At 36.8% G+C, this 16,904-nt stretch overlaps 1 protein-coding gene across 1 annotated transcript in view; it reads right to left on the bottom strand.

The window, feature by feature from the left end:
- The window catches only part of CNTN3 (contactin 3), a 382,508-nt gene that overhangs the window by 247,060 nt on the left and 118,544 nt on the right, over positions 1-16,904 (bottom strand). The window contains exon 3 of the mRNA XM_070455661.1: positions 5,709-5,835. Coding sequence (XP_070311762.1) covers positions 5,709-5,835 — 127 coding nt within the window. The remainder of the gene's footprint in view (positions 1-5,708; positions 5,836-16,904) is intronic.

The raw sequence follows: 16,904 nt of genomic DNA, 5'->3' as shown, positions 1-16,904 counted from the left end.
AGAATCAAAGAAGATGGCTGCTCTTTCTGCCATCTCTGCTTCCATTTCAGCTTTTACTGGCAACATCTTTCTCATTCTCCTCTGGAGAGGGCATGCCTCCCAGGACCCAGGCATGGCCGCTGAGACCATTCCTCATTTCAGGCCTTAGAAATTAGTTAGGAACACAACTGTGATCCAGTTGATTGAACTAGTGTTTGATCACTATGTGTTTTCCTTCCTTCTTGCCTCATGACAAAAACATAACAACAAAAATATGTTAAATTTTCAACTACCATCTTTAATATCTAAAATCTAACCTCTACATTTCTCCTGGGTTCTGACTACTGACAGTATTAGCTGTGTTTTTATTTCATGTTTTTCTGACACCATTCAGAGCTTTTGGTAACACTAATAGGAAAGGCTTCCTCTTTCTCCAGTTAATATTCTGTGGAGGTTGTAAGCAGACCTCGGCAGTCATCTTTGCCACTTCAAGGGCAATCTGTCTTAAAATAGAGCCAAAAAGAAGGGCTCAATACAAATTTAAGAATATCCTATAGAAGAAACTATAGATTGCTTCTGTTCCTGTGATGCTTCATGACACTCCTGACTCCTGAAATAAAACCTAGTCCCAAACTGTCTCTGTTTCCTCCCAGTTAACTTCATCCCATTTCTTTATTCATGCCACCCATTTAGCTTTCACTATTTACTAAGCATTTTGAATGAAGGATGAAGAAAGAACTGTCTTCACCTTAAGGGAGTTACACTCAACCAGGCAAGTACACTTCATTTAAGTAAATTTCATAATCCAGGAAGGCATAGGTATAATAGGTAGTGCATGGTGGGAACATGGAACCCAACTCTGAGGGTATTGAGAAGGCTTCATGAGAGAGATAGTAGCATAGTCAAGTTTAAAATGCCTACCTCTACTTGCCATGAGGCAACACAGAAATTCTTTCTACTTAGTGTTTGCAATCATTTCAACCACGTAAACATTTTACTGCTCTTAGTAAAACTGACTGTGTGTTTGGGGACCAGAGCTCACCAGCTAGATAAGTCGGGATGCCAAGGGAAGTTGAGCTTGAGAATAAACACAGAATTGAGCCTAGTAACCTGGCAGAATGCACTGTATCTCCTTAGGACCAACAAGCTTTAGAAGAATAAAGGGACAAACTGCATATAATCAAAAATATACTAAATACATGTCATATTGTATTAATATAATGTATCACATACTATGCATAATACATACACTACGTATGCTCTACCCCATAAACTGTATGTGGTCCCATTTACAGTATTACATTTTTGTGTCTTCAGGGATGTGTGTTTTCAGATAACAAGTAAACACCTTACATTTACTCCCTGGATAAATGATGAGCAGAAATTAGTCCATTATTATTATTTTTTCTTTCTTATACTGGATACAGTTAGTGGAATTCCAGTAAATTAAACACATGTAAGCTAACTCCATTACAGCAAACCCTACTTAAAAAGGAGAAAATGTTGCCTGAAAATCTGCATTTTGCAGTGCTATGTAGTCCTTACAATGTGTACATCCAAGAGTCCTCTCCTGTACTTCATTAAAAGTGCTTACTTATTTATTATATAAAGCTGGAAGAGAATTATATTCTGGTTGCTTCCTTGTGCTGAGAATAAAACAGAAGAACATTTACAGAAAAGAGTTGTGGATCCAACAAGGAAAAAAGTAGAGCACTGCTATCCAACAAAACTTTCTGCAAGCACAGAAATGTCCATTTCTGCGTCCAAAACAGTAGCTATCAGCTATGTGTGGCTACTGAGCACTTGAAACGAGGCTGCTATGACTGAGGAATTGAATCCTTAGTTGAACTGATTTAAACATACACGGACACATTTGGCTACTGGCTACCATACAAGACCTGTTAAGTCTTGAGCCAGACTAAATGTTGTAAACACAAAACCCACATGGCCCATATTCACATTAAAGGCTTATCGTCTTTGGCCTTTACCATGTTTAAAAAGTGAGAGTCAACATTAGAAATACAGAGATTCAAAAAAAGGAAATTTCTCAATTTTAAACATCTCTTGAAAAGGTTTTGTAGTAGTGGACCAGGATTCCTGGATGATAACAATTGGCCAGGGCTCAGAAGCAATGGATGGACTTCTGGCTAAATGTGGGACAGTGTCTCGTCATGATTCAATGTGTCTACATGTTACTAAGGGCCACCTCTTTTAATTTATTACCTGCCTGGTCCCCACTGATATTTGCATATTATACCCTGGTCAGTCCAATATGTGATCCCTTGTAAGGCTGAATGGCATTAGTTGAAGTGACCAGGGAACTTCCTATCTGGGGTCTTTCATCTTAGCAAATGATGGGCATATTTAACCCTATGAGAAGTCAGAGAAAATCCTTCCCATTTAAAAAATGTTATTAATACTTCCTCAGGGCAACCTCTTTCAGCACCATCGGCAATTACGACAAGACTGAATACTAATTAACCTTTAAATACAGGCTTTGGGGCTCAGGCGGGAAGATGCAAAAGAAAGAATAAAATTCTCAATTAAACCCTAAGATGAGTAATTTCTCTTGAGAATTTCTGAACTTTTGGATTTCTAATATGGCCAATTAAGAGTTCTTTTTACCCAGTGGGAGAATAACAAAGACAAGCTCTCTCATCAGAAAAGTTTGCCTCAGTCTACAAGAAAGGATCTGGGCTTTCAAAAGGATATTCCTTTACAAGACTCTTAAGACTTTACTCTGAATCTTAGAGAATGTGTTTGTGTTGCCTTTAATTTACATTTTCACACGAACTGTTAATTTCCTCCTTGATATCTTTCTTTTACCCTCCCTTCCTCCCTCCCCTCATTCTTTCCTCCCTCCTTCCCTTCTCTCTCTCCTATCTATGTGCTTGTATTTATAAATATTTACAAAAACATATCCTTTCTCTAACTTAATGTAAAAAAAAAAATATGTTAGATGATTCAGATGGTAAAGAATCTGCCCGCAGTGCAGGAGACTCGGGTTCAATCCCTGGACTGGGAAGATTCCCCTGGAGAATGAAATGGCTACTCACTCCAGTATTCTTGCCTGGAGAATTTGATGGGCAGAGGAGCCTGGTGGGCTACAGTCCATAGGATGGCAAAGAGCTGGACACAACTGAGCAACTAACACTTTCTTTCACTTTCAAAGTCATTACCTATTTGCACTATTTATTCATAATTTTTAAAGGATAGCAGAAAATAAGAGCCAGCAAGTGTATTTTCTTCTGAAACAGGTAAAGGAATAATGCAGGATATTACTTGGTTGACTATTAAAATCAAAAACTAGGAGAAAAATCAGGCCATAAGTGAAGGTAGTGTCTAAGTAGATGAGGTTATAATTACAACCCACTATAGTCTATAATCCCATCTACTCATCAGCTTAATTACTTATTCAGATAACATGGATAATAAGGAATCATTGCTTATTATAGGAAAGCCTAATATTTTCACAGTGAAAAGAAGTTTCCTCATGCTTTTTCCAGGTCTCAATTTCTAGTAACTCTAACGTGAAATTTTATACTGGTCAGAAGTCTTAACTTTAGAGTATCTTTAGAGCTATAATGAAAGTGTTTTCTATTTGCCTATACACCAAATATTTTAAAACAATACCTAGCATGTAAAATTTCTTCATTTATCAAACTTAAACTGATTAATTAATTTCAGTCAGACATCTCCTATTTTCAGGTACAGATTTGTTTTTAGATGCAATGTACAGTATCTCAGGACATATAATAAAACATAAAAAGTACTGTGCAAATGGCAGAACTTTATCAACATTTTACACATTTTATCAGTTTATTTAAACACATATATCATGTCTATACAATAGAATTTTGTAAATACCTGGTATTTTAATTGTATTTACTCTAATTGTAATACACTGGAATTAAAATAAGTACCTGATAAATAAACACAACAAAAAGATATTTCTGAATTTCTAAGCTCAAGACTTCTTGCTGTTTGATTAAACTTTACCAACATAATTAATCTATTCATTTAGAAATAAAACCCTATATGATTATATCTTATATCTTGACAAGTTTCCAGCTGAACACATTCATCACCAAATTATTCACAAGATAAAATGCCAGGAAATAACTTTACTGACAACAACAAAAAAAAAAAAAAAAAAAAAACCAGCCCACGCATGAGTCATTCACATGGATTTTTTTTTTTCACATGGATTCTTTAAAATATTTACAGTCATATCTAAAAGGATAATCTTCTATTTCAGGAAGAAACAAACAGATGCATTTAGAAAGTGTTAGAAGTCCTACAAAAACGCTGGTGAAAATATTTCCAAGATAATGTCCTATTATCCTGTTCATCTTCCCTCCAAAGAAGAAAATATTTCCACCTGTTGTATGTACTGTGTTTGATTAACTGACCAAGCTCACAAAATAGTTTCTTGTTCTATTTTAAATCATGTTAAAAACTTTTATCATTTCTATAGGTTAAGGAAGAGGCAGAGAGAAGAAAATCTTCTATCACCTCAGCCAATTCTGACCAGTAACCAGGATCATTACAATTATTGTGCTGAAAATACTCAGCAGGTGCTCAATATATATGCTGTTGAATACTGCTGACAGAAACTGACCTTTACTTGCAAATGCAAAAACACAAAGGTCTACTTTCTAACCTAAGGCTGACCCAGGTTAACGATGATTGTTGGCTGCTATTATCAACATGGGTTAAGAGAACAATAGTTCAATAAGATCTATATCACTACTCAAAACACTAAGAATTTCATTAATAAAGGCTGAAGTCTGCTTGTTCTTCAGGTTATAGAAAAAGTTTTGCCAAGCGAAGGAGATTGTAAACAGGGAGCTTGAAACAAAGGCTTGCAGTACTCAAGAGCATGCTGTTTTCAAGGTGCCTCAGGCACTTTCTCATAACCATTTAAATAAAAGCAGCATATCGTGTTTATAAATAATTCATCTCTTCATTAAAGTGGGTCCCCTGAGAACCCTAAAATAAAAACCGCTAAGCCTGTATTATTTAATAAAGTATATATCCATCACACCCAAATAAACTATCATCACCTCCCCAAATATTATATTTTTATCTTAAGGTGATGAGAGTTCAGTTTTTTTTTTTTTCTTTTCTTTTTTTCCTTATACCTTTCTGTGTTGTTGGAAGGTTTCTAGTGAACAAGTTATTATTTATATTATTTGAAAAATTTATACTTTAACATGAAAAAAATACAACTTATTTTCTCTTAAAGAATAGTTAGTATGACTTTAGTAGGGATGTATTTTATTCTTCTACACTGTATGAACCTTCTAACACATACTCAGTAAAATAATAAAGGAAGAAGGATAGATGCTGTTACCTTTTTCTAAAACTGTGACTGCTACATACTTTTACAACATAATTTCATCTGCACAATGGATGTGTTCCCAAAGACTACATGTAAATCCAAGTTTATACATTAATTTCTACCACAAATCAATGAAAAGACATTGCTTATTTAAGAGACTCTATCATGTTTTCTTTAATCAAGAATTCTTACTGTAAAGTAAACAATTAATCAAATATACAAAATATGGACCCAAATGTTTAGGGATGACTGTTGAATATAGCAGACAACTATAGCTTCGTGTACTATAACTTACTGATAGCATAAGTATATTGAAACAAAAAAATAAGTTCACAGTTGCCAAACTGCTTTTTCTTTATATGGACTTTCAAACTTTCCACTGTACCTGTAATGAGGTGAAGGGCTGCCTCGTGCTTCACAATTTAAAGTTATTTTTTTATCCTCTGAGCCAACGGGAAAAATGCTGTTGCTGGGTTCTTTGACAAACACTGGGCCCTTTAAGAGCAGCTCACCTATATGGGTAGAAGACATCCAAAAAATAATCATAATAAGTAAAAGGTACTGTACCAGCTGCACTCTAGAATTAAAGAAGAAAAGCAACCAACCAGTGTCTCTAGTGCTGTTTTAAAACAAAAAGGGAAGCAGACACTGCTTCTTCCCTTATCCACAAAGATGTGGGCTCTTTGTGGACAGACTCTTCCTTTACCCACAAAGAAACTCTGCAGGCACCACGTTGTTTACAAGACATCACTGAAGCTGTCCTTGCAACCTAGTAACACTTCTAAGAGAATGAAAACAACTCTCAAAACCACTGCCATATTAATAAGATTACTTAAAAGAATAAATAAGGCTGTACTAATCACTTTTTATAACATAAATTCTACCTAAATTGTCATTGGTTAATTACCTGGTCTAGGAAGCCTTTCTGTCAGAAGACTCTTTACAAAACTAAAGCTGTATTCAAAATCACTTGATTCCCTGAGTATTGTCTTTCTCATAATACTTGCCATGCATGCAACTCTGAGTGTTGACAATGTTATTTTGCATTCCGATCTCAAAACGCTCAATATTTGGTAGGATTTCCATTTGATTACTAGCAAATTGAAGAGAAGGATACAACACGGAACAAGTGTCCTTTAAAAAGTGCTTTTACTTTGGTTAAGAGAACTTGAACTTTCTGAGAATTTCCACATATATACAACTAGAAACTTGTGTCTTTGTATGATGAATTTAAAAAGGAAAGAAGTAATGGCATCACTAACAGTTTATGCCACTGCAACTGTATAATCATTGGCAGAGCATTCTGAAGACAAACTTGTTCACAGGAAAAAATAAAAACACAACCAAACTCCTTACTCCTGTCTTGAAATGCTCAGTAAAACTGCAGGAAAAAATAAATAAATAACCAGACTAAGAGACAAAGAGAACCCCTGAAGAGATGACAAAGAAAATGAGATGGAAAAGCATTAAAAAAGCCTAGAAACAATTTAGGCTACTTAAGTAGTAATAACATTATAACATTAACAAAAAATTTCCCATATTAACAGGAATGGTAAAATAACACACTACTGAAAATAATCATTGAAATGATGAAAAAGCTGCATTGAAAGCCACAATGTGAATTCTATGTGTCCACATCTGTTCTTTAACTTTCACAACATTTTGTGAGGTAAGTACCGTAATTATTCCCAGTGTACAGAAGAGAAGTATTGAGTCTAAGAGTGGGTATATGAAACAGGCAAGTACACACAGCTTTTCAGAATGTGCAATTGATGATAGAAATGGCAGTCTGGGAACTGTGCAGTCAAACTTCAAACTCTAGCTAACTCTGAGAACTCTTCCACTGAAACATCACCACACAGTTAACCCTTACTATGGCCCACAATGATTTAAGAAAGTCGTGGGTTGTCCTCGGAAGTCCCTGTTTTTTATTTACATATAAGGGGAAAATGTCACAAGGGGGAAAAACGTCTCCTTTGGACAATCTCCTGAAGAGAGGGATTTTGAAACAGGTACTAAACAGATGGCTCTTAATTAAAAAGAGCCAATGCTGTCATTTTCTTGAATATTCCCCCTCAGTTTATTGCATAAAAGTAAAAAAGGAAAAAAAAAACAGTGTATCATTAATAATATTTATTGTTTTAGAAATTTGAATATATTTCTGTCTGTTACAATGTCTGCCTGTAAATATTTACAAAGAAGATAGATTTTTTCATAGTATTTTTTTCTAGCGCAATGGCTTCTGAATATTTTGAGTGGCATGTATTTTATTCATTTAGGAGATGGTATAGCACTGTTGTCCTGACCAACTGATGTTCACAGGGCTTGGAAGCAATAATATATTAACATAATAGTGTACATTTGAAACCAACAGGTAAGTTGGGGAAGGAAACCAACAAAAGGAAAATTGGGTATAGATAAAAAGGGTGATTTCAATGAAAAAGACAGGTGTTTTTAGAGAATCAACTTACAGTTACTAGGGTGAAGAAGGGTAAGAATAGATTGGGAGTTTAGGATTGATATGTACACACTGCTATATTTAAAACAGATGACTAACAAGGACATACTGCTAAAGAAAGATAAATATAGGTGTTTTTAAAAATTTTCCTACAAGTGACCACAAGGAAAACACATTCATCATAATTTAGTAGAAGTCAAATTCCCAAATGATGTTCTAATTCTTCTCTAGAGACTGCTATTAATTTAAGGTGGCAGTATTAAATAATTAGAAGCATTTCTTTCTGAGACCCTTTTGAAAGAGGGGTGATAATAGCTAACTTGCTAACATTTATGAGCCAGGCACTGTACTCGGCCATTTACAAGCCTTGTCTCCCTTATTCCCAGGCTGCATTTGACCCATTGCCTACTTTCTGAGGTCCAGCTGCACCATCATCCTTGTCTTTGGCTCTCAGACAGGCTGTAATTTGGGTTGACCTTCCTTCTTATTCTTGTGTTCTGGTTTCCTTTTGTCATTCAGAGCTCAGCATAAATGTCATCTTCTCAGCTTAAATAAGACTGCCCCTCTCCCAACCATGTCATGACTCACCCCTCACTTCCACCAGTCACAGGCATCAGCTGTGTATCTCACTATCTATAAATATTAGACACATTTATATAAGTGCTTGCCATTTATTTTGTATCTAATTCATTGCTGCTCCTCCAACTCCGAGCATGGCAGCTATTCAATATCTGTCTGCCGAATGGATGATTAAGATGAAGAAATTCTCACAATAACTCAACATAAGACAGATACTATTTTACAGCTGGTGAATGATTAAGCTAAGGTTTTAATTCCAGAGCTTATATTCTCACATTATAGTTGTTTAACCTCCCCAGAAGAAATGAGACCCAGAGAGGTTAAATAACCAACCACGGTAACACAGTTTTTGGCTGACAAACCTGGGATCACAGCCCAGTGGTTATGTTCTTGGTTTGCTTCTCTTTCCATTAAACCACACTGTTCTAAATTGGGTCAAAGGTGAAAAGTAACCATCAGCTTGCTCTGTCAGCTTCAGTATTTCCTGATGATGGTCTCCCCAGGTGGTGCTAGCGGTAAAGAAGCTGCAATGCAGGAGACATGGGTCCAATATTTGGGTCGGGAAGATCTGCTGGAGAAGGAAATGGCAACCCACTCCAGTAGTCTTGCCTGGGAAACCTCACGGACAGAGGAGCCTGGCAGGTTACAGTCTACAGGGTCACAAAGAGTTGGACACGACTGAGCAATTGAGCACAAACATTTCCTGACGACACGCTAGAGTTAACAGCCTCTGAGGCACATACCAGACACGTCTGAAATGTAAGGCTCCTAAAGGCATTTCAGACCACCAGCAGCCATTCCAGAGTCTCCAACGACTCCTAAAATGTAAGTGCAAATAATAATCAAACATGACAGGGTGGTTCATGCTTTACATTCAGAAAAGAGACATGGGCCACTCAATCTTGTTTCCCCGGAATAAAATCAGTGATGAGAGATGCTGGGTTATAATATTCTAGTCTCCTGCTAGCAATATAAGCTTAAAAGGAAAAAAAATTCTGAGGTCTTCACTAACCTAAAGGAAATTATCCAACAGTTTCTTCAAAGCTAATTTTGATCCTCCAAAGTACAAAACCTTGACTATTCACACAGATACTCGTAAGCAGCAGAAAGCAGTTTGACTGAAAACAGAAGGGGGCTTCATGCCTAACTAAAGGGATTCAATGTAACATTTAGATTGATGCTAAACTTTACTTTTTGTGACAGGGGCATTTTTTGATATGTTGGCCTGACTCCCAAGCTCCATTTAAGTTTACAACCTAAAATAAAGGGTATATAACATTTCCGAACAGGACTAATAAGTCGAAAAATCCAATCCTGAGGTGTTTTTTTTTTTCCCCCAAACACCCAGAGGCTACGAGGAATAACTGCCTTTGAATGCAAGTACAAGCTTTATGAGCTCCTAAGGTAAAGTCACTAAAAGATCAAACTGTGGCAAATCAATTCTAACGGTCATACTCTATACAATTTTTATGAAGAATGACAGAGAGAAACAGACAAAGGATTGTAGGCAGTTGCATTACTTTTACTAGAAGAAATGAAAATTCTAAAAGACTGTAATGTTACTCCTGAAATTCACACAGAAAAGGAAAGCATATTCACCATTTCCCCTTGCAGACTTGCAGCATAGCTACACAGCACAAAACAGGAGGAAATGAAGAAGGTCAATCCAAAAGGGAGCTAGGATGATAGTGATATTTAAGGAAGAATTTAAAGACGGTGGATCTAGAAAGGAATATTCGATGTACTTAAGAGAGATACCCAACCCAAACAGAAGGATGTCTAGTGCAAGTCAGAGAAAGAAAAAAAATATATGCCACCAATAATATGAGATCTATATAACAAGCCCTACTATTCCACAGGAAAGGAAATTTAAGATACAAAGAAACACTTTGTAGCAGTGGGACATCACCATTGATTTTGGCATTGGTGGCTTACAGCTAGAAAATGCTAGGAAAAAAAAGGCAAGAAATGACTGAAATACAATTTCATTAATATTCTTCCAAAGTCAGGAAAGGCCAAAAATTTCAATATGATAATTTATTTCTTTAACAAATATCTGAATACCAGACATGTGCACCACATGAAAAACTAGCTGTGGCAGATACTGTTGGTTGTCTATGCAACAGATCTTTTGTAACTGTTTTCCCTGCCAACAGAACCTGCCTTTCACCTGAGATATGAAAAGCACCAGATACAGTACCTTTCCAGACCTCTGTAGTTTCTGCCTGGGGAGCAGGGTAAACAGCGGGGATTAACTTATGAGACCAGCAACACCCACAAAGGGGTATATTAGTTTGCTAGGTCTGCCATAACAGAGTACCACAAACTGGGTTGTTTAAGAAACAGAACTTAACTCATCTCTCAGTCTGCTGCTGCTACTGCTAAGTCACTTCAGTCGTGTCCGACTATGTGCAAACCCATCCCTGGGATTCTCCAGGCAAGAACACTGGAGTGGGTTGCCATTTCCTTCTCCAGTGCATAAAAGTGAGAAGTGAAAGTGAAGTCGCTCAGTCATGTCTGACTCTTCGCGACCCCATGGACTGCAGCCTACCAGGCTCCTCCGTCCATGGGATTTTCCAGGCAAGAGTACTGGAGTGGGGTGCCATTGCCTTCTCCATCTCACAGTCTAGAGACTAGAATTTTGAACTCAAGGTGTGGGCAGGGTTGAATTCTCCGGAAGGCCCTAAGATGAGGTCCAGGCCTGTCTCCTTGGCTTGCCGGTGGCCACCTTCTCCCTGCATCTCTTCACCACATCTTCCCTCTGTGTGCATCTTTATGCCTGAATTCTAATACCACCTCCTTAATAAGGATACAGTCATAATGGATTAGGGTCGCCCTGATGATCTCATCTTCAAAAATGATATCTGCAATGACCCTGTGTCCAAATAAGATCATGTTCTGAGGTCCTAAGGATTAGAGGTTCAACACACAAATATTCAGGCGATACAATTCAACCAGTAACAAGTGAAGTGAAAGTTGCTCAGTCATGTCCAACTCTTTGCAACCCCATGGACTATACAGTCCATGGAATTCTCTAAGCCAGAATACTGGAGTGGGTAGCCTTTCCCTTCTCCAGGGGATCTTCCCAACCCAGGAATTGAACCCAGGTCTCCCACATCGCAGGCGGATTCTTTACCAGCTGAGCCACAAGAGGTAGAGGAAAATCTGCTAGGATCTTCTAGAAAAGAGCCCTCACATCCTTGAGCTCTTGAATCAATATGAACTACATTAACTCTAAACATTATGTGTTGGAAAAATAAACCTTTAATGCATTGCTGTCACCTGCAGCTGAATTTACTGTCACCCACACACTAAAAAAAAAGGGGGGGGGGGAGACACTACAGAATACTTTAGATGAGAAAGGCCAGTAAAATGCTTATGAAGAATAGCTAATTCATCCATTTTCCATATCGGAAATGCTATCAAGCAATTAGGTTAAAAGGAAAAATGTTGGAGTATGACATATATTTGGTGTAGTACAGCATGACAGAGAAACTGATAAAAATTCTTTAAATTGTAAGTTAACAGCTTACTACATGATTTGCTCAATCTTTACTTCATGCTTCATTCATACCCAGAAATGGAAAAACTGCAAGGGAAGCAGTGCTCAATAGTTAGAGAATTAGAACTGAAAGCAGCTGTTTGAGCTTTACAAGTACTAGAAATAAATGTTCACATAAATGAATGTTCTTCCATAAAGTGGCAGATCCCTTTCAATGCAGGAAAAAGTTTTTTAGCTAAAAATTGCATTTTTCCTCTCATTGCAACCTGCCTAAAAAAAAAGTAATAAGGCTCATACTCAGACACATTTATGTACATAACAGTCATGTTTAAGGCTAAATATCTGGATTTTGGCACTTCAGTAAACCAATCACAGATTTTGATGGAAGATAGCATCTATTTCACTGGATGGATTAACATTCAATATAGAACATAGCTAAGTAATATTAGAGAACTTGGGTATATTTCTGAGAGCATCTGATATTTCATCTTGATGCTTTTAATCCAATGGCTGTATTTCTGACTTGTGGAATGTTCTTTACATTTGAAAGATGTTTAAACAATTCAGAGTCATGACAAGAAATAATGTACTGGGAACAAAACAAACATATAGGAGATAGGTCAAAATCTTTGCAGATTAAAATGTTTTCATAATACTGTCCCTTTCTTCATTTAAATACACTATTGTCTTTTTATGAATGTGAGTTCTAGTGCTTTTGAATCTCTCTGACATATTTCCATAATACCCAGTCCATAATTATACCTTTTTTGATAGATAGCAACTCAACATGATAAATATGTTACAATGCTATTGAAAGATACAGCATGCAATGTGTACAATACACTCAGGAGTACACAATCTATGGCTCATTTATTCAAAATGAAAAAAAAAAAACCACTTATATCCCTGCTTTCTATTATACCAACTTCCACTGAATATCTTTGAAGTATGCAGATTCACAAGGTTCTCTCCAACCATGTTGAATTGAAAAGACTTCATTATTTCATTAACCAATTAAAAAAAAAAACATTTCTTTAGTAAACTTCTCTTGGAGAGTTTAATAGAGTTGGTTGTATTTGTGGTTTCTATTCTTTACCAAAGAGATTGGGTCAAGGCTCTCTGGGGCTCAGGCATGATTCTCTTTGTGTATTTTAATAAGGATGTTTCATATCAAACTCTAGTTGAAGGTTATTGTTTCTATGAAAAAATAATTATACAATAAAAAATCCCTATTATAAAATGGTTATAATGGAGAAGCTATTAAGAAGGAATACAAACCAGTGATTGCATTTTGTAGTATTCTTGCATCTGTAATCTCATAAAGTAGAAGAGAGAAAATTCTTTTCTTGCCTACACATCAGCAAGCAGAAGCAGGAGCTGTGTCTGTAAACATCTGAGCATATGAGATACCATCTAGTTCCCTCTTCCCACTTCTTTTCCCAAACAGGGACTTGCTTCTATATTTCTAGACCACAAGTGGGGAATTAAACTGGGTTATCGGGGAGGTACAGAGATCAAAGAAAGCAAGACAATGAACCGCAACTCCCAAAACTGTATCTGGAACTATGGGGTATTCTTGGGTGAGTCTCAGAGTTGTAGAAACATGAATAGTTAAATAATTTTTCAAATTATTTTTCACTTGACCTAGAACTTAGATTCACTTTTTATCATGATTTATTGTAGATACAGTGTACATGTGTATATACTCACATACACAACTGATTAAAGAGTTTCTTGAAATAGTACTAATTCTTACTGCATGCTGAATCATAATTCTATTCTATTTCATTTTCTACCCCCAATTTGATAATCCATGGTCTAGAAGCATCCTTTCTTGTCCCCAGAGTCCAAGATTACTATTTTGTGGGAGGGGAGTAAAATTGTAATGATTGCAAGGTATTTCTTTCATTTCCTTCACTTAAGAATCTTGGCAATGAAGGAAAAGAACAAACCACATTCAACATGGAGTTTCTGTGGTCCCAAGATGTAGTGGTGACAAGTGAGCCTTCTCCAAATCTGTGAAATCACTGTATCTGTAGGCTTGGGAAGAACAAACAGTATTGTGTCCTGCTGGTAGTCAAATGAAGGAAATAAATTTTACTCTGAAAAACATAGTTCCTCAGTTCTGTATAATATGGAGAAAAATCCTTCATCATAAATACTTCATATAAACACATGCACAGTCTCAAAAGTTAATAAAGAAAAAAATAAACATCGAGGATCCAGCCCTACTCTAGACACTTTGCATCCACCAAGCTACATAATTCTAAGTGAATATTAAATACTGAATAAAAAATAGTACTCATTTGAACATTATTGCTACTTTTAATACTGATACAAATTATAAATAATATACCTAAGGGTTAGTAAGGATGAGTTATATCTCTCTAGAATTTTGGTAGCATCATCCTGAAGAACATCTTTTACTGATATGCATGAGAAGTTACAGGCTACCCAGGGTGGCTCAGTGGTAAAGAATGTGACTGGCAATGCAGAAGATGTGGGTTTGATCCTTGGTCTGGGAAGATAACACAGAGAAGGAAATGGCAACCCACTCCAGCATTCTTGTCTGGGAAATCCCAGGGACAGTGGGGCCTGGTGGGCTACAGTCCATAGGGTCACAAAGTCAGACATGACTTAGCGACCAAAAAACAACATGAGAAAGCTACAGTCATTTAGGAAGTCTAAAGAAAACCACTAAATTATTTCATTATTTCTTCCTCCATGTAAACATTTAGTAGCAATCTTTTCCCACTGTGAATTATTAGAACAATCTTCTATGTTTTATTCATCACAATTTCCTTAGTGTACTACATATTACCTTCACTTATTTTTCACTCATAACGCCTCCATCACCAGTCTTTAAACTTTTAGAAGACAATGACTGTATTCAACATATATTTACCCCCTAAGCATCCCTATCATATTGTATACACTGGATAATTTGATAAACTAGTATTTGAAAGGAAATGAGTGTGTTTATGGTTCATTGCAAATGGCTTTAACTTACAAAATGTTAACAGAGAATCAAAAGAAAGAACACAGCCATTCTCAGGATCAATCTATAAGCAAATATTCTATCTCCAACTGGAATATGCATATCTAACTGAAAAATAATTCACTTTGTGAAAATAGGAGCTTATTCCTATAAGCTAATTGAATGATACCGTCATTATATTTTTACAGTAGTTGTTGTTCAGTCACAAAGTCAACTCTGACTCTGAGAACTCATGAACTGCAGCACGCCAGGCTCCTCTGTCCTCCACTATTTCCCAGAGTTTGCTCAAATTCATGTCCACTGAGTTGGTGATGCTATCTAACCATTTCATCCTCTGCCACATCCTTCTGCTCCTGTCCTCAATCTTTACCATCATCAAGGTCTTTTTCAATGAGTCAGTTCTTTGCATCAAATGGCCAAAGTACTGGAGCTTCACCTTTAGCATCAGTCCTTTCAATTAATATTAAGGGTTGGTTTCTTTAGGATTGACTGGTTTGATCTGCTTGCAGGCAAGGGGCTCTCAAGAGTCTCCTCTAGCACCACAATTTAAAAGCATTAACTCTTTGGCACTTAGCCTTCTTTATGGTCCACCTCTCACATCCATATGTAACAATTTGACTATACAGACCTTTGTGAGCAAAATGATGTCTCTGCTTTTTAATATACTGTCTAGGTTTGTCATAACTTTCTTTCTTTTTCTTTTAATTGGAGGCTAATTACTTTACAATATTGTGGTGGTTTTGCCATACATTCACATGAATCAGCCATGGGTATAATGTGTCCTGCATCCTGAACCCCCTTCCCACCTCCCTCCCCATCCCATCCCTCAGGGTCATCCCAGTGCACCAGCCCTGAGCACTTGTCTCATGCATCCAACCTGGACTGGTGATCTGTTTCACATATGTTAATATACATGTTCCAATGCTATTCTCTCAAATCATCCCACCCTCACCTTCTCCCACAGAGTCCAACAGTCTGTTCTTTACATCTGTGTCTCTTTTGCTGTCTTGCATATAGGGTCATCATAAAGGTTACCATCTTCTAGATTCCATATATATGCATTAATATACTGTATTGGTGTTTTTCTTTCTGACTTACTTTGCTCTGTATAATGCCATAACTTTCAAGGGCCAAGTGTCTTAAATTTCGTGGCTACAGTCACCATCCGCAGTGATTCTGGAGCCAAAGGAAAGAAAATCTGTCACTGCTTCCACTTTTTTTCCTTCTATTTGCCATAAAGTGATGGGACCATATGCCATGATCTTAGTTTTTTTAATGCTGAGTTTCAAATCACCTTTTTCACTCTTCTCTTTCACCCTCATCAAGAGGCTCTTTAGTTCCTTTTCACTTTCTGCCATTAGATTGGTATCACCTGCATATCTGAGGTTGTTGATATTTCTCCCAGCAATCTTGATTCCAGCTTGTGATTCATCCAGCCCAGCACTTCGCATGTATACCCTACACAGAAGTTAAGTAAATAGGGTGACAGTATAACAGATCATCACACTCCTTTTCCAATTTGGAACCAGTCAACTGTTCCATGTCCAATTTTGTTGCTTCTTGACCCTCATTCAGGTTTCTCCCAAGACAGGTAAGGTAGTCTGGTATTCCCATCTCTTGAAGAATTTTCCATAGTTTGCTATAATCCACACAGTCAAACGCTTAAATGTAGTCAATGAAACAGAAGTAGATGTTTCTGCAGAATTCTCTTGCTTTCTCTATGATCCAACGAATGTTGGCAGTTTGATCCCTGGTTCCTCTGCCTTTTCTAAATGCAGTTTGTACATCTGGAAATTCTTGGTTCACATAATGCTGAAGCCTAAATTGAAGGACTTTGAGCATAATCTTGCTAGCATGTGAAATGAGAACAATTGTCCGGTACTTTGAAGATTCTTTGGCACTGCCTTTCTTTGGGATTGGAATGAAAACTGACTTTTCCCAGTCCTGTGGCCACTGCTGAGTTTTCCACATTTCCGACATAATGAATAGAACAGTTTAATGACATCTTTTAGGATTTTAAATAGCTCAGCTAGAATTCCATCAC

Source organism: Odocoileus virginianus, chromosome 26 (genome assembly GCF_023699985.2).
Source record: "Odocoileus virginianus isolate 20LAN1187 ecotype Illinois chromosome 26, Ovbor_1.2, whole genome shotgun sequence".
NCBI lineage: Eukaryota > Metazoa > Chordata > Mammalia > Artiodactyla > Cervidae > Odocoileus > Odocoileus virginianus.
This window is presented reverse-complemented; position numbering and strand designations above follow the sequence as displayed.